The sequence below is a fragment of the Physeter macrocephalus genome, chromosome 15 (genome assembly GCF_002837175.3).
Source record: "Physeter macrocephalus isolate SW-GA chromosome 15, ASM283717v5, whole genome shotgun sequence".
NCBI classification, from domain to species: Eukaryota; Metazoa; Chordata; class Mammalia; order Artiodactyla; family Physeteridae; genus Physeter; species Physeter macrocephalus.
Window position 1 is genome coordinate 55684013 of NC_041228.1, and position 22970 is coordinate 55706982.

At 39.2% G+C, this 22970-nt stretch overlaps 1 protein-coding gene across 4 annotated transcripts in view; it reads left to right on the forward strand.

Annotated features, from left to right (window-relative positions):
- The first annotated feature begins 16196 nt into the window (after positions 1–16196).
- The window catches only part of SNX16 (sorting nexin 16), a 32546-nt gene continuing 25772 nt past the window's right edge, over positions 16197–22970 (forward strand). The window contains exons 1-2 of one of the 4 annotated variants that reach the window (XM_028500580.2): positions 16197–16245; positions 17986–18460. In XM_028500580.2, coding sequence (XP_028356381.1) covers positions 18086–18460 — 375 coding nt within the window. In that variant the 5' untranslated portion in view covers positions 16197–16245; positions 17986–18085. The other 3 variants (XM_007125357.4, XM_007125358.4, XM_007125359.4) reach the window with 3 other exon arrangements.

Below are 22970 nucleotides of genomic sequence, written 5' to 3' on the forward strand. Positions count from 1 at the left end.
ACCATTGTAAAACAGTTATACACCAGTAAAGATGTTAAAAAAAAAAAAAAAAACATGACTCTGGAAAGTGGAGAGAAGGCAAACCAGCTAGGGACATGGAGACCCAAGGAACCACAAGGTAGTGAGTTACCTGTGTTTTCTTTTAACCTCATATATTCCAGATCTGGAGTTGAAGAACTGGCAAACCAGAAATGTCAACAGACATAAGCAAAAAGAGTCCAAACAAAAGCCATACTCCTTGGAGGTTTGAGAGGGCTAAATATGCTTGGAAATGAGAAAGGAAGCAGGAGCCACAGAGCGTTTTATTAGTGAGGAGAAGCAGCATGTCTCAGTGTTTTCCTTTTCTCTTTTTTTTCAATCTAACTCATCTACTCCTCTTCCCGCTGGACTATATTTTAGATTGCAGATCTCCCTGACACATTTCCATGGCAATACTAGACCATTACCACCTGTCTCAACTCCACCACTATCAGACAGAAACCAGATTTTCAGATGACATCTGGGGAACAGGAATAAAGGAAATGAGAAGTGGCAGGAGAACGGAAGGGCAGATAATAAGATGCTGAATTAACCTCTTAACTTATAGCAAATATTCAAAGTGTCAGTGGAGAAGGAGAGAGAGGAAACTCATCAATGGTGTGGCATTTCAGACTTCAGTACACATTACGAATACTCACTGAGAGTTTCAAACTATTTACTACCACATTCAACTAAATGGGGAAGGTTTTATGGAAGACATGAACATGTGAGAATCAATTGAAAGACGGATAATTCAGTGAATTGCTGGGATGTAAGAAAGAAATTTAGGGAAAACTGCAAAGGTGTCAATGTAATAACTGAACCAAAAAGGAAATTTAGTATTCTTGATTATTGATACATGAATACTATACATGAATATATTATGTATATTATATACATAATAATACTATATATTGTTATGTAAATATATTGAAATATATAATAAAATTTAAGCTGTATTATCAGTAAATATTAAGAAAAAAATCTAATTGAATATACTTTTTAAGTTTCACTTTTAGGTCCAAATCAGTGCTGAAACAGTGTACTAGGAAACAATTGAAACCTTGAAATAAGCATTTTAAATATAAATCCATTAGTGTTCTTCATACACTAATGAATTAGTCCACACACTAATGAATTACTCTAATCTCGGCTTTTTGAATTCTCAGTAAATACCTTTGGATAATATTTGCTCATGTTAAAATCAAACCATGTATCTCAGAAACCATATTAAGTGACTTGTATATAATATCAATACCTTTTGTTTTGCTAGCCAATGGATTCCTTTTAAAGCTGCTTATAACTTTTTCTTTAATATATATAACTGTGAAATGCTAAATTTTACCACAAGGTGGCTCTTCCTAGATTCTAAATTAACTGTATCATGTAAGTAGCACTGAAGGGCTTCCCTGGTGGTACAGTGGTTAAGAATCCACCTGCCAATGCAGGGGACACGGGTTCAAGCCCTGGTCCAGGAAGATCCCACACGCCGCAGAGCAACTAGCTCAAGTGCCACAACTACTGAGCCTGCTCTCTAGAGCCCGCAAGCCACAACTACTGAAGCCTGCACACCACAACCACTGAAGCCCACGCACTGAAGAGCCCGTGCTCCACAACAAGAGAAGCCACCACAATGAGAAGTTTGTGCACCACAACGAAGAGTAGCCCCCACTTGCTGCAACTAGAGACAGTTTGGGAAAGGAGAAAAAAATGTAATATGTACAACTACATGCTCTTTCAATGATTTTTATATGTATATGTGCGTGTGTATGTGTGGCGGGGGCCGAGGGGTGTTGGAAATCCATGATTTAACCTATTTCACTTGTACAAGAGTATATCTCCCATTCAATGATGGATACAGGATATGAAATGTCAGATATGAAATAATTCACTTAAGGAATGTCTTTATTAGCATTTGAGGGAAGCCCAAAATACAAAACATGCATTCATTCCACAAATATATATTGGTCCTGACTATATTCCAGATTCTGTAATAGACAACATAACAGAGTGGTTAAGAACATAGACCCTGGAGCCAAATTGTCTAGGTTCCAATAGTAGTCCACACACCCCCGCCCCCACTATCTGTGTCCTCTTAGGTGAAATACTTAACTTATCGTACCTAGATTTACTCACGTGTGAAATGGGTCCAATAATATAAGCTTGTCATGAGGATCAAATACTCAATATAAGTAAAAAGTATAAAAAAGTGCTTGCTATGTTTAAGTGCTTGGTAAGTATTAGCTATGATTATTAGGCACTGTAGTTGACTTAAATCACATCAGCAAATTCCTTGACACTCCTCCCATCAAAAGTCTAATGTTCTTTTCTTTAGATATGAGCTAGCCTTAGTGACGCATTCACAAAAAGCAGAAGGCAGTGACTTCTGAGGCTAGTTTAAAAAAGCAATACAACCTCAGCATGGTCCACTCTTTCTTAGGATGCTCACTCTTGGAACCCAGACACCATGTTGTGAGGAAACAAGGAACAAGACACAAGGAAAGTCCAAGTAGAGGCTTCTGGCCAACAGCCCCAACTAAGTTTCCAAGCAACAGTGAGCATCAGCTGGCAGACTTGCGTATTAATGAGCCAACAGGTGGTTCCAGTCACAGCCTTCAAGCCGCCCTAGGGCTGAGTAGAGCAAAGCTGAGTTGTCTCTCCCAAGCCATGTTCCCATTGCAGAGGCATGAGCAAAATAAATGTTATTGCTTTAAACCACTAGGTTTTGCCAAGTTTAGTCACTCATTAATAACCAGGACAGGCACTGAACCCATAAATAAGAAGACCCAGCTTCTTCCTTCAAAGAATAGTATAGTCGAGTACACAGGGACAGTATGATCTACTAAGAAAATTTATGGACTTTAGAGTCAGATAATCCAGAGTCCTAATCCTCTCTGTTTACTGCCAAACACCTCCCTAAGCTCTGCTTCTGCATCTGAAAAATGAAGGTAGTAATACTTGCCCTCAAGGATTTCTATATACCCTAGCAAAGCAAATCACCTCCCTGACTTGAGATTTGCCTATTTCTTCTGGACACCAGAGGCCGAATAATCTGTCTGAAATGCAAATCTGATCCTGGATTCTTTTCTCTGTCTTGCCTTTGCCCATTCCCAAGAGGAAACTTCTATGTTCCTCAACCTTGCTTTCAAGGTCCTCTGTGACCTGGTCTTCCACCTCCTCGGCCTCATCCTGAGCCTTCCCAACTCTATGATTTGAGGTATTTGCTCTGTGGACTTCCTCTATTTCTCTTCTTGTATTTCCTTCTAAAATCCAAAGAATTCCCAGTCAAGTCTCCATGTAGTGTTCCAGCCACAGAAACATGAGCTTGTCTGAAAGCTTGAAGGACAGGGTAGATCTTAAGTATGATGTTCTTAAAGAGGTGAACCAGGAGTTTCATGCAGAATTTCAAAGAAAGCTACCTAAGCATTACCTTTATACACCTTTCCTTCCCCTGAAGGTTTTCCAATCTGAGCAGCTGGCAAAAATCTTTTTCCCCACATGGCTCTCTTATAGTCAGGTAGCTCCACCCTCCATTCTATCCCACCTTCAACATGTACCACTCCTGGTCATCAATCTTCCACCCAAGACTAATAGCTAAGGTAATCCATCCTAGAATGGTTTAGGACATACAGAGAACCTAGCAGTCAGACGCCTAGACTTCTCTCACGTCCTCAGAAAGGAAGCACACATGGAACTTCCTGGGAAAGGCAATCTCAACTATCCTCTTGGTTGCTTTACTTATATTAAAAAATCAGCCCATTACTACATTATGCAAAAGACCTAATAAGCAAGATTGACTCCTTTACTTTAAGGTCTGGGGTGCATGGAAAATTGTACATATTCATATACTCATAATGTTTTGCCCCTAATACACTTGACTCTACCATGCTGTTTTGCACCAACAGACCTTAGGAAATACTGTCCTGCCTGGAATGCCCCCCTCCCCACACTTTCAATTCCCATTCCCTTCACCTAACTTTTAATAATCCTTCAGATCTGAACTTAGATGTTATTTTCTCCAGGAAGTCATCACTGATTATCCACCCCTCAGTGGCCAACACCCACTTCCTTCGTATGAACACTATCTACTTTACTGAGTTGTGGTTCTTGCTGCTCAGCATTGTAATCACCTGTTTGGTCTGTTGCCTTTGAACTATACTGTAAATGTCATGAGGGCAATAACTAATTCTGATTTTATTACCACTGTATCTCTTGGGTCGGAGTACGGCAACCATAAGTGTTCAATAAATATCTGTTGGTGAAAAGAATAAATGAGATAATACATGTAATGTGACTACCACCGAACCTGACACTTAATCCCCAACTCCAAGTAAAACTGCCTCTCTCTTCTTTATGCTGATCAGGTACCCTGTTGAGAGATCCATCCTAGTGTCTAGAACACATTCATATTTATTGATTTAAGTGCCTATCTCTACTTAACTGCTAACTGAAGTTGTTAAGTATAAAGTGTTTATTTTTAAATGACAAGCACTTGGAATTATGCTTCACACACACAAGGTACGCAGCAAACGTGGGCTGACTGAATGAAGGGGAGACAAATATGAAAACAATTTCAATACAGTGTGATAAAGGCCGAAGTTTACACTAAGGACAAACAGGAGCACAGAGGAAGAAATGCCAACTAAGCTTGGGAAACTTATGAATAAACACATGAAGGATTTAAAATGTAAGCTTTATGAATGGACTCTTTCAAAGGAGAGAGAAGCAGCAGCATGGACCAAGGAGAGGAGGCATTTCACATTTACAACAAGTGCTTCATCCAGTATAGGGGCTAAAAAGAGAGAAAAAGAAAACCAGGAATGAGGACATTAGAGTGGTAGGCAGGGGCCAGATCATAAAGTCCTACATGCCAGCTGCCAGGCTAAAGAGTTTTGTGTTTTATCTCATAAATGATGCTTAATAATAAAGGATTATGATGCATGTAGATCTATGTTTCAGAATTCTCACTCTAGTAGCAAAAGTGGAGAATGAAAGTCTGCTGTCAAGGATACCGATGTGGAGACAATTGTATTAGTCCAGGGCAATATACTGGATGCCCAAAGGAATGTATTTGTAGTGATAAATGAAGAAAAAACAGTTTTGAAAGATATTTTAAAAAACAATTGATAGAGACTGCTTCTGACAGAGTATAAGGAATGGAGAAATAAAAATCTGGGACAATTCTTAAGTTTTCTGCTTCAGGTGATCTAGTAGGTAGGAATATTGTCACCAACCAAAGTAGAGAGGGGAGGGGAACATCAAGGTAGAGAGGAGGGAGACAATGAAGAAATAATGACTTTAAAGTACTGATGGGACATTCAAGCAGGAATGTTCAACCAGCTTTTGGGACTAGGCCTAAGTGGAATGCTCCTTGTCTGTTCTCTGCACTTCTAGAAAAGGAAAAACTGGGATTGTGGGGGTCAGCTTTACCATTTTTCCAGCTGGACTGTTGCTGACAGGCAAACACTTCTCATCACTCAGCAGCCACAATGAAGTGGGTGCTTCTTCCCTGTGGATCGCTAAAGGGGAAGATACGTGACCTCAATCTGTGCTAGACACCACCTAACCTGACTTTCCATAAATCAATAGAGAGATCCAGTGGAAGTATAAGCTGATCTTTATTGAGGAAGACTCCCAACCTTTCTCTAAAGCTATACATCTTTACCCATTAATTGGGACACCATCCAAGTTCTTCTGCCTCTTATTTAGGATTTACACATATCTTCATCATTGATCACCTCTCATTATGTCATTAACTACCCTCATAGAGAACATTATTGATTGTTTTTCAGCATCCATGTTCCATCCTCCCCTCCCAACAGCATCCAGATTGTTATGCTGACATACACCCCCTCCCCCATGCAACCCATGTTCTTTGCATAAAGCTTATTCAAAGTCACCTACTTCAGGGCTGGACCTTGGCTGATTTAAGCCAACAAACATGTTCTATTCCCCTGGCCACAGTCACTGCTGCATTGTTGGGCATTTGACTTAAACCGTCCAATCAGGATAAATCTCAGGAATCTGCTTGGAATATTCAGATGGAAGTTCTTTTTCCCACAAGAATTAACGAGGAGACATATATACTTCATTACTACCGGCAGCCATCCTACATCGTGAGGCTTTTTAGCCTAACACTACAGAAAATAGAACAGAACCATTAAGTCATCAGATCACCCAACTTAAAATCCATCCTACCTCTGTATTTTCAGGTAATTGTGTTAATACATTTGATTATTAATGTTTCAGCAAGTGTGAGCCGTATTTTCTATTACTTATACCCCCAAGTCATACCAACCAATTTAGAACCTGGTACTAAAACGTGAAATGAGCTGAATGAGAGAAGCATGGTCCAGGGCATATCCCAGGCTGAGGAACTGGCCATCCTGATAATAAGGTTGAAAAATTGTTGGTTAAACTGTTAGCTGTTGTGATGGGAAAGAAACACTGTATTCACAAACACTGAATTCTCCAGGACACCTCATCCTCTCTCTTCAGGCCTTCTCAAATATTACCTGGGTGATGGTGGTGGCACATCTCAATAATTCTCTGAACTAGCAGCCCTCAATAAGAATTTTGGAGAAGTTTGCTGGCTCCACCTACCTGTGTACTGCATCCTTAGAACATGGAGTACTTAGCAACTTATATCCTCATCTTTGGTACTTAGCTGCCATAGGTGATAAAACTCATGTATCAGCTACTTGCATATCTTTATGCCTATCTATATCTACACCCATACCTATAACTATATTTATATACATGCTTATGTGTATATCTATAAAGTATATATATATATATACATATATATATCTATACATATGTCTGAGTCTATAAATCCAGCTGCATACATAACAGTACGTTGTTGTAACATTAGGGTGGTTATAGCAATTAAAGGAGCTCAAGGGGTATTTGTTGAATGAATAAAAAATGCCTGCAACATTTTGCATTCTCAGTAAAGCCTAGGCAATATTATCTGTATTTATTGTATAATAGTAAAGGTAGTAACAACAGAAAATCCCAAGTTAAGCTTGCTTATCAATAAGGAAATGTATTACCTCAGATAATTTCAAGACCAGAAGCAGAGCAGACTCTAGGCACAGTAAAATCAAAGACACCATCATGTCATCAAGATGCTTATCCCCGTTCACTCTGCCATCCTCATACCGGCTCCATCCCAAAGTGATTCCCTTGCAGTTGCAAGATGAGGACCAATGGCGGTCAGGACTCTGTGCTTCCTTGTTCACAGCCAGTTGCGGAGAAGAAGAGAATATTTCCCCCCAAGAACAGAAGTTAAACCCTTCCCTTTTCTTGGCCTTTCTCTTGACCCTTCTCTTCACTTGCCTATGTGGCAAGCAGCCCTAAGGTGGCTCTGTCCAAATTAAGATAAAAGAAAAATTGTACAGATATTGACTAGCCCACAGAACCTCTAGGAAACTTGGGGACAATGCCGCCAGGAACAAAGCCTAAAACCAAACCATAAAACAAGTCTTGTGAGGATGCTTCTGTCACTGAGCTTTAGACGCTGTACCTCAGACGACCCACACAGCCGGCAAGGGAAAGGATTCATCTGATTGGTAATGCCGAGGGCATGTTCTGTACCCTAGCTGCAACGGAGGCTGAGAAAGCAAGTATACAGCAATTTAGAATTTTATAGGGGGAAATGGGCTCTGACCTCTCACCCAGATTCAAAAGACTGGAATTCCCTAGACTCAGAAAGACACTCAGAGAATTGGCATCCAATAAGGTCTGCTGCAGAACTGTTACAGGAGCTTCTGTCAACTCAGCCACCCACATGGTATGGTGCTCCCTGGGGCAAAGAGGACTAGGTGAACAAAACTCAAAGGGCTTGCTTGTCAAACTGTGTAACACTTCAGTATTCAAGCAAAAGTGAAAGAAAGTTCTCCGTTTCAATTGGCAGCAGGCTGCCGTCCTGTGGGTCTCCAGTCCAGCAGGGGCAGGTAGCATTACTGGAAGATCTCCAGCTTTCATCCGTGGTGTAAGAGTTTGACTCAAGTGACACTGAATGTCTCAGCTCTGTTAGTGGAAAGACTAGTGTAGAGCTGTCAACGCAAGCATGCCTCCATCAGTGGCAAAAGCAGTGACAGCAGCTCATCCAGCAATGGTGACAGGGAGCAATGATCAAAACAGATTTCCTGGAGCACAGAAGATATCTCTTGGGGAGTTTAAGGGTATGTAGAAAAGGAAAAATTTACAAGAGACTAGAACTCCTTAAAGTGAAGTGGGAGCTTGAAACTAGCAAGATTTGGGTATTAATGTTAACATCCAATGTCTCAGAGACATATGGATCACATATGCAATTGGAGAAACATCTGGCATCTTACTTCCTGGAATTAGAGTGAGTTCTTAGGAAAAGGAAAAGGGAGTGTTTTTGCTAACTGGTTTCCTTTTTCCTCCTACAGAACATATGAAGCAGCTTACCTAGAATGCTCTGCCCTCCCATGTCTACAAAGTTGTTTTCTTCTAGACATTCACATTCTCAGAGAGTTCCGATTTGATGCCTCAATGGATAATTGCTGCACGTCCCTCTACCCCAGCCACTCTGATCATATTACTCTATTTTATTGTCTTCAAAGAATATTAACCTAGATAAATTCTTAAAACTTATTTCTTGTTATGTCTATTGTCTGTCCCCACGTAAACATTTACCAAATGTGAACTCCATGAGAAGAGTGGCTTTGCATATGTTCTGGCTGATAAATTCCTGGAGGCTTAGAACAATAACTGGAACATACGGTAGGCAGGCAACAAATATTTTTTGAATGAAGAGGAAGATCTGGCTCCACACAGAGTTGAGGCTATTTGATACCACATAAAAATTAAAACTGTCTGCAAGTCTTTATTTCAATTCAAACAACTTTGTCTCTCATTATTAAGCAATCTCTACATAAAATCCTCTATACCTTTTCTGCCTAGCATACTCCTTTTCCCAACTATACCCCTCGCTTCCCATCCAGACACATCCTTCACCTGGTTAATTCCTTCCCAATCCTTCTGGTCCATCCAGTCTTTCAATAAGGAAAGGGAGAGAAGTGAGAACTCAGAACCAATATCAAAGAGCAAATCAGAATAATAATAAAGCATCTGAGGACAAAACAGGCACAGGGGAACATCAGTGTATCAAGACAAATTATTTTAGGAGCCAAACCTAGTATGCATGAATTATACTAGAGCCAGGTAAGAGTCAAAGAGAAAAAAGAAATGAAATCATATGAGCCAGCTATCATACTGTTAAATGAAGTGGGGAACCCAGGAGTTCCTGGAATTAAGTCCAAAGACTTTGTTTTCAATCTGTGTCTTGCCAAGTATGGCCCTCTGAGGGTCTAGGTTCTACCCCCTGCAATGACAGAGAAGGAATGGTGGAGGAGAAATCTGAGCTTGGGCTTCACAGACAGACAGAACTGGGCTTGAGTCCTAACCTTTTTAAACAAGATAACTTCTCAGAGAATAACTTTTCATATATAAAGGACAAGGTATTTGGCCTTTCAGAGACTCAATCTGTAAAGGATCAATTATGATAATAGTACCTGACTCGTGGGATTATTTGAGGGTTAAATAAGTTAATGTACATGAAATCGATAGTGCAGTTCTCTGCTCATAGATCATTCATTCATTCAACAAGTATCTACATACCTTACTATTAATATTGTCTATCTTCTTAAAGTAGTTGACCTACCGAGTTGACTCAAGATAATAATAATAGCTATTGTTCATTTTGCCAGGCACTGTACTAAGCACTTACCAAGCAAGATCATTTTTTATGTTTCACAACAACCCTATGAGGAAGAACTATTATTGTCGCATATTACAGATGAAAAAAGTTGGAAGTAATCCAAACAAAAGATCACAGGAAATCCAGATGATTTAAGCCCTCCCTGAAGAGGCTGATATCCCACATAGGAGATGAGCAGGAATCCTGGTATTGATGGATCAGAGACTTGCTACTTCTTCCAAGGCTATACTTTTTCCCCTAAAAACTTTTTTTTTCTTTTTTGAAAGGATCTGTCGCACACTGGGATGTTGAAACCTGGCACTGGGACCTCAGAAACCAGAATTCCTTCTCTGTATTTATCCCAGAAGTTGCAGCATATCTCAAACTTTATTAAGACAAAGACTTAAACGTACAATAAAACCTAATCCATTGGTCTGTTTAATTTCGGTAGTTTAGCTTTTTTTGGTTTTCATTTTATTTTTGCTCTGCATAATGCCTTTTATAGATCTTAACCAGGTTGTGATACTTGTTTGGTTATCTCCTTAAGGTTTCAAATGATACACATAAACTCATAAAGCATTAGATCTGAAGTGGACCTTAGAAATCATCTATCTAGTCCAGTGATTTACAAATTACTCTGAGCAAATGAAGGAATCCTTTCTCTTTAAGCAGAGTTGTTTCACTTTGTTTCATAGAGCAAATTTCCCTTTAATGTCTCTGAAACCAAATTCCACTGAGAATGTTTGTATGTGTGTCTGTTTCTCTTAAACCACCAAGCTGATCCAATAAGAAAACTTTAGTCACCCATTTTCATTCATTTATTCAGTCTAGCCCCAACGTACGCCAGAGGTTCTGCGAGCCAGTGGAGAAGAAAAAGACACGTCCTCTGCCTTAAGGAGCACATGTTCTAGTCAGGAAGGCAGTCATATAGGGATAACCACATCCAGTGGGGGCAAGACCACAGCAGAAGCTTGTAGAGAGGACTGTGGGAACATGGTGAAGAGGGATTCAGACAAGTCTTTGCAGAGCAGGTCACCTAGAGCTGAGCCTCAGAAATGGGACGAGAGCAGAATTCCAGGCAAAAGCTACAAGAAATACTAGCAAGAGAAAAAAATGAAAAGCTTAGACTGGGAAATAATTGATATAGCTGGACTTTGAGATTCATTGCATGTGATAGGTACTCAATAAATAGCTGGCCAATTAATTTACGAATTAATTAATCTGGAGGAAATAGACCATAAAGGAGAAAAAAGTCATTACATGAAGGGGCTCATGGGCCTACCCAAAAAATTTGGATTTTATTCTCTAAACTAGGAATTGAAAATGCAAAAGTCTAGAGGGATATTATAGGAAATGTGAATAAATAAGATGGGCCAGGTATAAAAAACCAGTTATTATGGAGACTTTACATGAAGTACCTGCCTTATTCAGGTATCATATAAAATGCCGTCAACACATGGATGTCCAATATATAATCCTGGCCCTTAAGCTGCACACATAACAAAGTACTCAAAAATAATGTGATGATTGTCTCCATTTATGTACCAAATACAAATACAATGGGCTCATAGAGGCGGTGCTTACTTAATTCCATCCGAGGAAATCGGGAAGGTATTACTCATGAGATTATATTGGAGATGGACTTGACGGATGAGTAGGAGCTCATATCTCTATTTCCAGCTACATCCAAAGACCCTTCAATCCAATCAGGTTGGTCTCCTCAGTGTCCCACAGCACTCCACATTGTTATGCCCTTTCTCAATTTTTTGACTGTTCCTAGGGTGCCCTGCCTGCTTCCTTTACTTATTCAATTCCTAGCAATCCTTAAAGGCCCAGTGCAGGCCTTCCTCATGCATAAAATCCATGAAGACTTCCCAGGTATCAAATGTTAACTGAGAATGTACCAGGGGCAAGACACTATTGGAAGGGTGAAAGATATTTAGGACACAACGAGTGCAAAAGTGCTCAGAAAAGGGCGACTTACTATGCATGGTAAGAAGTTTACCAGTTTGGGAGTCAAGAGTTCACTGGCTCTGGGATTGATCACAGGCAGAACTTTTAGCTTCTGTTTTCCTCAGTAGTCTTAGCTCTAAAATGGAGGCTTATCTTCATAACCATTATGGTCCCTTTCAGTTCTAAAACTGTAACTGTGATTTGGTGAAGGAATTTGGTCTCTTTGTTGTATTTTCAGTAGGATTTCCAAACATGCTTTCAATATCTTCCTTATGTAATATGATGAGTGGAAAATCACTAATCAATGGTAGCAGTATTGAAGTCTCTTCTTTGTCCCATTATAAATGTCATGTAATTCCTACCCTGGATTTAGGAAATTGCATAGGTCACAAATTCATTGTAATAAAGTTGGCTATCATGCTGCCCTGTTACAACTTTGGTCACCTCCTGTTACTCTAAGAACAGATCATTTGTGGTTCTTTTTCTGAACTCTTACAATTTCATGGCAGGGAGAAAATAAAGGGTAGGTGGTGTACAGATCCTGAATATTAAGATTACAGAAACACTGCCTATGGAAAACAACATACATGAATTAGGGAACCCATGAATATATCAAAGTAAGAATTGAAAAAGAGTCATTTCATGTTTTTTAGTTATTATAAATCATTGAGAAGGACTTTCTTGCATTTTATCAGCTTTTACTTTGCACCTTCAGTGTGCCTGATTCCAACTTGCTGTATTAGTTGTACTCCTGGTTATAAGCAAAATAACCAACTCTGGCTAGATTTAAGCAAAAAGCAAATCTATTGGAAGAACACTAAGTTCCTCATGAACTCTAAGGAAAAGTGGAGAATGGGGAAGAACCAGATCAACTCCAGGGATCTCAGCCATGGGACTTCATGGACCACAGAATTTCCCTTAGTCTGACTTTAGCTCCTGTGACTTCCAGCCTGTATCCACACCACCCACCCTCAAAATAATTCCCAGAAGAGAGCATCATTTGGACACAACTTGGGTCAAATATCCTCTTCAGATACAATCAACTATGACAAAAAACTTTTGTTATAAAAGTATCATATTATGAACATGGCCACGAGGGCCCCAGCCTTGTAGAAGAGGGACAAGCTTCATAGAAGGGGGAAATGTTGGGATCTAGGAAGCTACCTCAAGAGATGTCTGCCTATTGCACATACTTTTTTCTGTTGTGTTTTTTTCTACCTTTCCTCTCCCCTGCCCCTTAAACGCACTACCACCAAGTACCACTATCTGTATATCATTGTATAAAATAGTACCTTGAGTGGGCTCAATACATCCTGCTAGGTATATATCTTTTATACAAAATTAAAATACTGAAAGGGCAGAAAAATGGTCTTTACAAATTAAAGACCTGTTACTTTACAAATTAAAATGTATGCAATTCAATTTGATTGTGTGCACTGTATAGAGGCATCCAAACTTAACTATCAATAAAATATTCCATACATAGATATTAGCCATTAGATGTTGTCTGTGATAATACAACTTTTACTCTGACAACCACAGGATATTCTTTCTTAATTCTTAAGGATGTTCCGGCAGCCAGAAATAAAACTATGCATATGTGGTCAATTAATTTTCGACAAAGGGGCCAAGAATATATTATACAATGAGGAAAAGACAGTTTCTTCAATAAATGGTGTTGAGAAAACTGCACAGCCACATGCAAAAGAATGAAACTAAATTACTATCTTCCACCATACACAAAATCAACTCAAAATGGATTAAAGATTTGACTGTAAGACCTGAAACCATAAAACTCCTAGAAGAACACATGGGCAGTAAGCTCCCTGATGTCAGTTTTGGCGATGATTTTTTGGATCTGACTCCAAAAGCAAATGCAACAAAAGCAAAAATAAACTAGTAAGAACTACATCAAACTGAAAAGCTTCTACATAGCAAAAGAAACCATCAAGAAAATGAATGGGAGAAAATATTTGCAAATAATATATCTGATAAGGGGTTAATATCCAAAATATATAAAGAACTCATACAACTCAATAGCAAAAAAGCAAACAACCCAATTAAGAACGGGTAGAGGATCTAAACAGACATTTTTCCAAAGGAGACGTACAGATAGCCAACAGGCACATGAAAAGATGCTCAATACCACTAATCCCCAGGGAAATGCAAATCAAAACCACAATGAGATATCACCTCACACCTGTTAGAATGACTATTATCAAAAAGACAAGAAATAACAAGTGTTGGTAAGGATGTGGAGAAAGGGAACCCTCTTGCACTCTTGGTGGGAATGTAAATTGGTGCAGCCACTATGGAAAACAGTATAGAGGTTCCTTAAAAACTTAAAAATAGAACTATCATACGATCCAGCAATTCCATTTCTGGGTATTTATCCAACGAAAACAAAACACTAATTCAGAAAGACACAAGGCACTCCCAAGTTCATTGCAGCATTATTTACAATAGCTATTATATGGAAACAACCTAAGTGTCCATCTATAAATGAATGGATAAAGATGTGATACACACACACACACACACACACACACACAATGGAACACTACGCAGCCATAAAAAAATGAAACCTTCCCATTTGTGACAAGATGGACCTTGAAGGCATTATGCTAAGTGAAATAAGTCAGACAGGGAAAAACAAAACAAATACCATGTAATCTCACTTATATGTAGAATTAAAAACAAAACAAAACACCAAGTTCATCAATACACAGAACAGACTGGGGTTGCCAGAGGTGGGAGGTGTGGGTGAAATGAGTGAAGGGGGTCACAAGGTACAAACTTCCAGTTATAAAATAAATCAGCCATGGGGATGTAATGTACAGCATGGTAACTATAGCTAATGAAACTATATTGCATATTTAAAAGTTGGTGAGAGTAAGTCTTAAAAGTCTTCATCACATGAGAAAAAATTTGTAACTATCACATGAGAAAAAATCGTAATTGTATGGTGACAGATATTAACTAGACTTACTGTGATGATCACTTCACAACATATACAAATATTGAATCATTACACTGTACACTTGAAACTAATATAATGTTATACGTCAATTATATCTTTTAAAAAATATTTTTAAGAAATATTCAGTTCATTTTCTAAAAGTAAAATCTAGACATTCATCTATACCAGATATTCTGGAAGATAAAAGTTACATATAGTATGTATATCCTGTATGCTCCTTTCAATAATTAGTGAAGGAAGTTCTTTTTGGACAATTCCAATGACTTTTCCTAGATCTTTTTTCTCCTCCTAACTGGGATATCTCTATGCCTTTACTTCTTGAAAGTTTAATATTCCTCAGTTTCCTTGATATTAGATTATCAGATTTCCCACATCAAAAGTATCTTTTGCTACCACCTGCAGTCCTGACCACAAGTGAGGAAAATATTGCAAAGCTCCTTTTTCTTTTCTTTCTATACCTTTATTAACTTACAGAAATCATGGATATAACTGCCACCTCACAGCCAAGACTCCCAAGTCTGTCCTGAAAACTACCTCATGTTTTAGTCTACTGTTTCTACAGAATTCTCTTTTTATGTCTCATTCACACTGGAAGAGCAATATTATCAACCCAAAACCATTATTATGCCACAAGCCAGATTAGCTTCCTACGTGTATTTTGAAATTACGACTATCAATTTTTCCGAGTCTTCGTAATATTCCAAAGCCTTAGAAATCATGGAATGATTTTTATATCAAATTGCTCAATTCTAATGATAAACAGACCTGCAGACTGGTCTGAATTTCAGTATTTGACTTTCAAAGAACGACTTTCCTGATAATCTTTAGCTCTTTAAATGTGCACGTCTAACAAGCCTAATACCATATTATTTGAGATAAAATTGCTCTCGAGATAGTAAAAACAAAACAAAACAAAACAAAAAAACCCACCACTAACACACTGAAGAATTTCAGCAGTTCTCTGCCAATGAGGAGTTCTGAATTATGTAGGACGAATAGGCTGTAGCGGAGCATTCTATCTTCTCACTCAGAATCAACTGTCATCCCTTAAACGATGTTAATTCTGGAAACTAATCTGTAACCTAGTAGAACCAGCCCAAACTGGTGATGACTACTAGTCCCATGATGCAGAGCAGAAGCCCGGGCCAATGTTGGCCGCAGTGCCTCCCGGGAATTGTAGTCTTCTCATCACCTGTTGGGCAAACTAGGTACCGTAGTCTCCATTTCTCAAAAGTTAACTTATAAAAATAAAGCTATGGAAAAGAAGGTAAATTTCTTACCACAAAACTAGTTTCAACCTAGGTGCCAAAGACCCCTAGCCCCGCAACTCCCGCCTGCGCCTCTGGGGGCCGGCGCCCTTGGCGTGACGTCACTTCCTGGAGCGGCGGCCCCCGCCCAGCCCCGCCTTCCACCGCGCCGGGATCTTGGGCCCTGCGGCCCGGGCGGAGGCGGGCAGAGGCAGGGAGCAGCTGTTTTCTGGAAGGGGGGTCACGTGAGGCTTCGCGGTGTGGTGGGTGGAGACGGAAAGCTGCGGTTAAGGAGTAGAGCTGGATCGCGGAGCGGGGTAAGGTAGGGGCCGGGCAGCGGGCGCTGTCCTGGGCGCTCGTGCAGTGACACCTGCGCCCCCGCGGTTGGCTGACGGCGGGCGGCTGCCCAGGAGGGTGGGCGTACGCGGCAGGAGCTCCAGGCCAACCTCAGGCCACCGCCAACTCCGCCCGGCGTCTGGGAGGCGCTGGCTGCGCACCGGGCGGCGGAGGCGGGACCGTCTTGGGTCCCCAAGGAGATCCGGGAGCGGTGAGTCTTGCCATCCACCGAGCCGAAGACCCTTGGCCTGATCAGACACCGACCAGACACTCCTGGGGTCGAGCTAAGCCCGGGCTTCTGCACTTTGCTCTCGCTACCGACTTTTCTCGCCCGCCGTGTTGCTCAGGCTCGGGACACTTCACCTGCCCTTGGTTTTCCAGAGTAGCACTGAGATGTTCGTCCTCAGAGCATGTCGATGCCAAGGCAAAAGTGGAGACACTCGTAATGAGCCCAGTACGTTTTTCTAACGCTTGGGTAGCGCTCACGTCTTTGCAGGGTCAACGGCTGTATTGGTCTGAGCGCTCCCCGCGCCAACCCTGCGGCCTCAGGTATTCATTCGAATGGTTAGAGGCGGGGCGACCTTACAGGCGGTGAGGAGGTTGAGATTTCAGACTTTTATTTACTTCTTTTTGGGGAGGCCATCTGGCGGAACCGAGGAGCGGTGAATCAGCAGCTCAAGTTTCCTGAATCTTTGATGATGGGGAAGGTAGCCCAGAGCCACGTGCTGGGTTAAAAATTTTATTTCAGCATCTGTCAGAGTCTGAAAGGCTTGTTTCCTACCTTTCTCACCAGTAGGGCTGCGTAGATGTGATTGGTTAGGCAGACCTCTTGTTAATGTACCATTTCCCTGGTCTGTAGTTATCGCCATTTCTTAGTTTATTAGTTAACAACTTAGTGGTAAAGCTTTTTTCGTTGTATCATTACGAAATTATTCTGAGGCAAGATAAACTCGTCCTTTTGATAACAGAGCTTACCGAGTATGAGTTTTGAAGATTTGTTACCTACCTGCACTTTATGGCGTAGCAGAATTGGTGATGATCTAGAAACTGAAGAATATTTAAACTTTTATTCATTTAATATTTTTGGATATAAGTTTAATGTTCTTTGGGGTTTATTTGATTAATGTAATTTGACTAAGTTTTTTTTTAAAATCCATTTGATCCTGGGTTTTATAAACCGTTGGTTTAAGAACTGTTATTATTTATCTTACAAGGTGTCTTAAGTTTCTGGCTCACTATCATTACTCTGGGTAATTGTTCAGTTTCACTAATTAAATCAGAAGGAAATATGAATAATTCTTCTCCCTTTCTTTCCTTCCCTTTACCCTTCCCTCCCTGTACTGTATTTAGTAGTGTCAGGATCATAAGCAGAGAATAAAGTTTCCGGACGGTCTTTATCACTTTTCCTCTTTCCAACTCATATAGATGAGATCAGGTTACAGTGGACGTTATAGAAATCCATCACGACGAAATAAAGTGGGTAAAAAAGGATCAAGGTCAAGAAAAAGGGTGTGAATACTTCTGCTCTCCTTACCTTAAAAACGAGAGTTCTTAGAGATGACATTTTGGGATTAAAGGAAGAGGTTTGGGGCATGTTTTCATTCCAAATAAAGTAATAGAGTGTCACGAAATTAAAAGAAATGGATATGAGCATTTTGGGTTTTTTTGGATAATGCTCCCGATTAAAGACTAATCTTTCAATATGTTCTTCTCATTTTTAGGTAGTGAATTCCTAAGAAGAAAATAATGGATTGCATATTACTTGTTCTCTAATTGTTTGAACTCAGAAGTGTGCAGGTTTGTTGCAAAAGCCAAAAGAAGATGGCAACTCCTTATGTCCCAGTTCCTATGCCAATAGGGAACTCTGCTTCCAGTTTTGCAACCAACAGAAACCAAAGAAGTTCTTCTTTTGGGAGTATCTCAACAAGCTCAAACTCTTCCAAAGGCCAGTTAGAAGACTCAAATATGGGTAATTTTAAACAGACAAGTGTACCTGATCAAATGGAAAGCACTTCATCTGTCTGTAGCAGTCCCCTCATTAGGACTAAATTTACAGGTGCAGATTCTTCCATTGAGTATTCTGCTAGACCAAGAGAAAGTGAAGAACAAAATCCTGAAACAGTGAATTTGGAAGATAGACCTTCTACACCTATTATCCTGGGTTATGAGGTGATGGAAGAAAGAGCTAAATTTACTGTGAGTATTGACTTCTGCTGTACATCAGTAGAAGATGAAAAATTGATTAACCTGTGTTCTAAACTTGTGTTAAGTGATGTTAGCCTATACTTGTAATTTCTTGAACATAAAATTCAAATGGTTTATACCCCTTAAGTTGTCATGCCGTAGTGGTTTTGCTTTACTTGAACGAATTTTCACAAACCAGTAACAGCTGTGAAACTAGCACGCAAATCAAGAACAGACCATTACAACAGCCTAAAAGCCTCCTCCCATGCTCTCTGTCAGTCAATACCCACTCTCCTATTAGCCTAGATTAATTTTGCCTATTTTTGTACTTTATGTAAGTGCAATTATGGAGTATGTACTCTTGGGTATGGTCTCTTCAGCATTATGTTTGTAAGATTCATCCTTGATTTTGCATGTAATTGTAGGCAGCTCATTTTTTATTACTGATGCTATTCCTTTATGTGAATATACTACAATTTATCCATTCTACTGTTAAGGAGTGTTTAGATAATTTCCAGTTTGGGATTCTTACAAATACTACTGCTGTGAACCTTTTAGTGCTTGTCACTCAGTAAACACATGTACTCATTTCTTTTTGATAGCTCACTAGGAGTAAAATTGCTGGATCATCTGCCCAGCTTTAGAAGATACTGATGAACAATGTACCAGAGTGGTTGTTCTAAGTTATACTCTTTTAAATAGCGTATGAGAGTTCCAGTTACTCCACATCTTCCCAACATGTGGTATTTTTCTCTTTTTCATTTTAGCTATTCTAGTGGGTAGAATGATACCACATTGTGGTTTTAATTTGCATTTAAGACTTTTTTTTGGCCATTTGGATATTCTCTTCTGAAGTGTCTGTTCAAGACCTTTGTTCATTTTTCTTTTGGAAAGCCTTTTCCACTTTGATTTGTATGTTTTCTATGCATTTTGGGCATAAGCCCTTTTTCAGAACATGTATTGTGACTATCACCTCTCTGGTTTGCCTTTGTTAATGGTGCATTTGATAATCAAGAGTTCTTAGTTTTAATATAGTCCAGTATATTAAATTTCTTTTATGGTTAGCACTTTTTAAAATCTGCCTCAGGCTTCCCTGGTGGCTCAGTGATTAGGAAAACGCCTGCCAATGCCGGGGACACGGGTTCGAGCCCTGGTCCGGGAAGATCCCACATGCCGCGGAACAACTAAACCCGTGCACCACAACTACTGAGCCTGTGCTCTAGAGCCTAGGTGCCACAACTACTGAGCCTGCGAGCCACAACTACTGAAGCCTGTGCACCTAGAGCCCGTGCTCCTCAAAAAGAGAAGCCACCGCAATGAGAAGCCTGCACACCGCAACGAAGAGTAGCCCCCACTTGCCACAACTAGGGAAAGCCCACACATAGCAGCGAAGACCCAACACAGCCAAAAATAAATAAATAAAATAAATAAATTTATTTAAAAAATAAAATAAAATCTGCCTCCTCTTAGGTTACAAATATGTTGTCCTATGTTTTCTTCTAAAAGCTTTATTGTTGGACCTTTCACAATTAGATCTGTAAACCATCTGGAATTGCTTTTTGTCCGTGGTGTGAGGTCAGGGTCAAGACACATTTTTTTTCTCTCTGAAGTCAAATTTTTATAGAAAAGACAACTCTTTCTCCTCTGCATTTACTCTGTTGCCTATGTCATAAGTCAGGTGACCATAAATGTATGGTTCTGATTCCGTGTTCCATTTTTCCCTGCTTTACCAATTCCACACTGTCTTGATTACTAAAGCCTGATGATAGTCTTGACATCTGGTAACTTAATTACTCTAGCTTTGCTGTTCCTCTTCAGGATTGTCTTGGCCCTTTGCATTGGGATTGTATTGAATCTGTCTAGGGAAAAATGACATATTTATGGTACTAAGTCTTTAAATCTATGAACCTAACCCATTTATTTAAGTCTTTAACTTCTTTTAATAATATTTTGTAGTTTTCAGGGCAAACGTCTTACATCTTTTGGTAAGGTTTATTTCTGGTTATGGATGTCGTTTGAGGTTCTTGACATAATGTTTTCTATTTGTTCTTTGCTAGTTTATATATTTTGGTCTCATATGTTATATATTTATGCATCCAGTGACCTTGCTAAATTAAATTCATTTATAAGCTTGTTCTTTCAAACTGTTAGTTTGTTCTTTCTCTTGGATTTTCTTGAAGTAATGATTTCCTATTTATGTCAACATTTCGTGCTGTAAATTTATGATAGTATGGAAGGACCGCCAAGAAAAATAATACTGAAATAATTTATGAAGAGGCAGTCTTTAGGGTTCAAATATTGTAAGACTGATGATATGATGGGAAATCTGCATGGACCTGACTTTTTTGCAAGTGATTTTTGGAAATTATAATAAATTGGTGGCTCATTTCCTTACATTGACCTACCTTCCATACGAAGGAATGAGCATTCATTGAGGTGACACGTGTGAAAAGTTCATAGGCAAATTTAAGGCAGTGATATGTAAATATAAACTCTTTCAAGACAATACAGAGGAAGAAATAAGTGGCAAATATGAAATTAGTCATAGTCGTTTATTTATTAATTTGACATTTTGGGAGTACCTGTTATGTGCCAGGCCCTCTTCCAGGTAATGTTGGGACAGCAACTCAACTGAGTGAATGAAAGATAGATAAGTTGTTTTTTTTTTTTAATGCTAGTATGTCACATAGTGATAAGTGCTATAGGGAGGAATAAAAGAGGGGAAGGAAATAGAGAGTTTTTTGAAACTGGAGTTGCAATTTAAATTGCGTTGTCAGTCATGGCCTCACAGAAAAGGTGTTAGCAATAAGATGTTAGCATGGGAATATCTTGGGGGGAAAGCTTTCCAGACAGGTGGCATAACTGCCAAGACCCTTGTGGCTGACAGGAGAATAAGCAATGGGAAGAGATGTACGAACTGAGGTAACAGGTAAAGGCAAGCTAGTGTGACACCCAGATCAAGTAGAGTACATAGCCTTTATAAGGCCTTTAGATTTTGCTCTGCATGAGATGGGAATCTTGAAAATGTTTTAAAAGGAAAAGTCAGATGATCTGACTTAATTTTTTTAAAGGCTCATTCTGGCTGCTGAATTGAGATTAGATTTTTGTGGGGGAAGATTAGAGACAGGAGACAGTTAGGTTCCTGCAGTAATCCATGGGAGACATGATGGTGGCGTGGACCAGGTGGTGGAAGAGGTCCTAAGAAGTGATCAGATTCTGGATATATTTTGAAGGTAGAGCCTTGGGACGTGGTAGATGGAGAAATCAAAGGTGATCCCGAAGTTTTTGGTCTAAACAATGTGAAGAATAGAGTTGCCATTTAACTAGATGGCAAATTTTGAGGGGAAGATCAGGATTTTTTTGGGGAAGTGCTAGGTTTGAGATGTTTGTTATACATCAAAATGGAGATGTCAGGTATGTGTATGTGCATGTGAGTGTGTACACACATATATGTATTTTATCTCTCTCTCTATATATATATATACTCAGTATTGTGTTTAGGGTAGAAGTCTAAGCTGGAGTTACAAGCTTTGGAGTCTTAGGTTTGTAAAATAATTTTACCTTGGTATATTTCTTTCAATTGATCTCTTAACTGAAGAAAGTATTAGGACAAACTGGCAAGATCTCATATAGAGAGTGTCCAAGCCTTTGAAAAGTGTTTGGAAACAAAAAGTGACTAGGAAGGGTGGTGAGTAGGATCAGGAAAGAGTCATGAGGTGGACTTCTTTGGTAATGTGTTGTTTCTTGCTCTTGGTACTAGTTATATGGTGTGTTTACTCTGTGAAAATTCACTAAGTTATATACTTAAGATTTTTGCACTTTTCTGTATGTATCTTATGATTAGTTTATGCATCTACATTTGTTGTTGTTTACTTAAAACAGGGAGTACCTAACAAGATAGACAGTACAAAGTAGTATATACTAAGTTTCAAATAAAGAGTAGAGACAATAACTGCTATTAGAACATAGAGGAGGCAATGATCAATACCGTCCATAAAGTTTTCATTGAAAGCACTACTTAAACAAGTAGAAAAGTAGGAGAGCTTTCTAGAAAAGATAAAATGAAAACCTCTTTGTTTTTCCTAGAGAAATAGGAGTGTTTAGGGACCACTGTAAAGAGTGGCTTAGTTAGAAAAAGCCTCATTTTTTAAAACAGGAAAGTAAAGTTGGTATGTATTATGTATAGATAAACCTAATTATCATATGAAGTTGACTTGTATCACGCATCAGTTATTCATAGTCAAAAGTTTTGAAGTCAATTTAAATTAGTAACTCCTAAAAAGAATGTTTTCTTTGTATCCCCTTCATGACTATTTTACATCAGGGCTGTCTGGAGACTTTACAGGGTATCCAAATAATTTTCTTCCTCACCTTTAAATGTTATAAAGATAAATTACTTATGTTTTATTTCAAAACAAAGGGATTCATCTTAACCCTTCCTGACTCCCTTCAAAGCTAAAAAAGAAGTCTGTAAGGGAGAAAAATCAAATGCTAAGGATGATCTACAGTCCCTAAATAATGA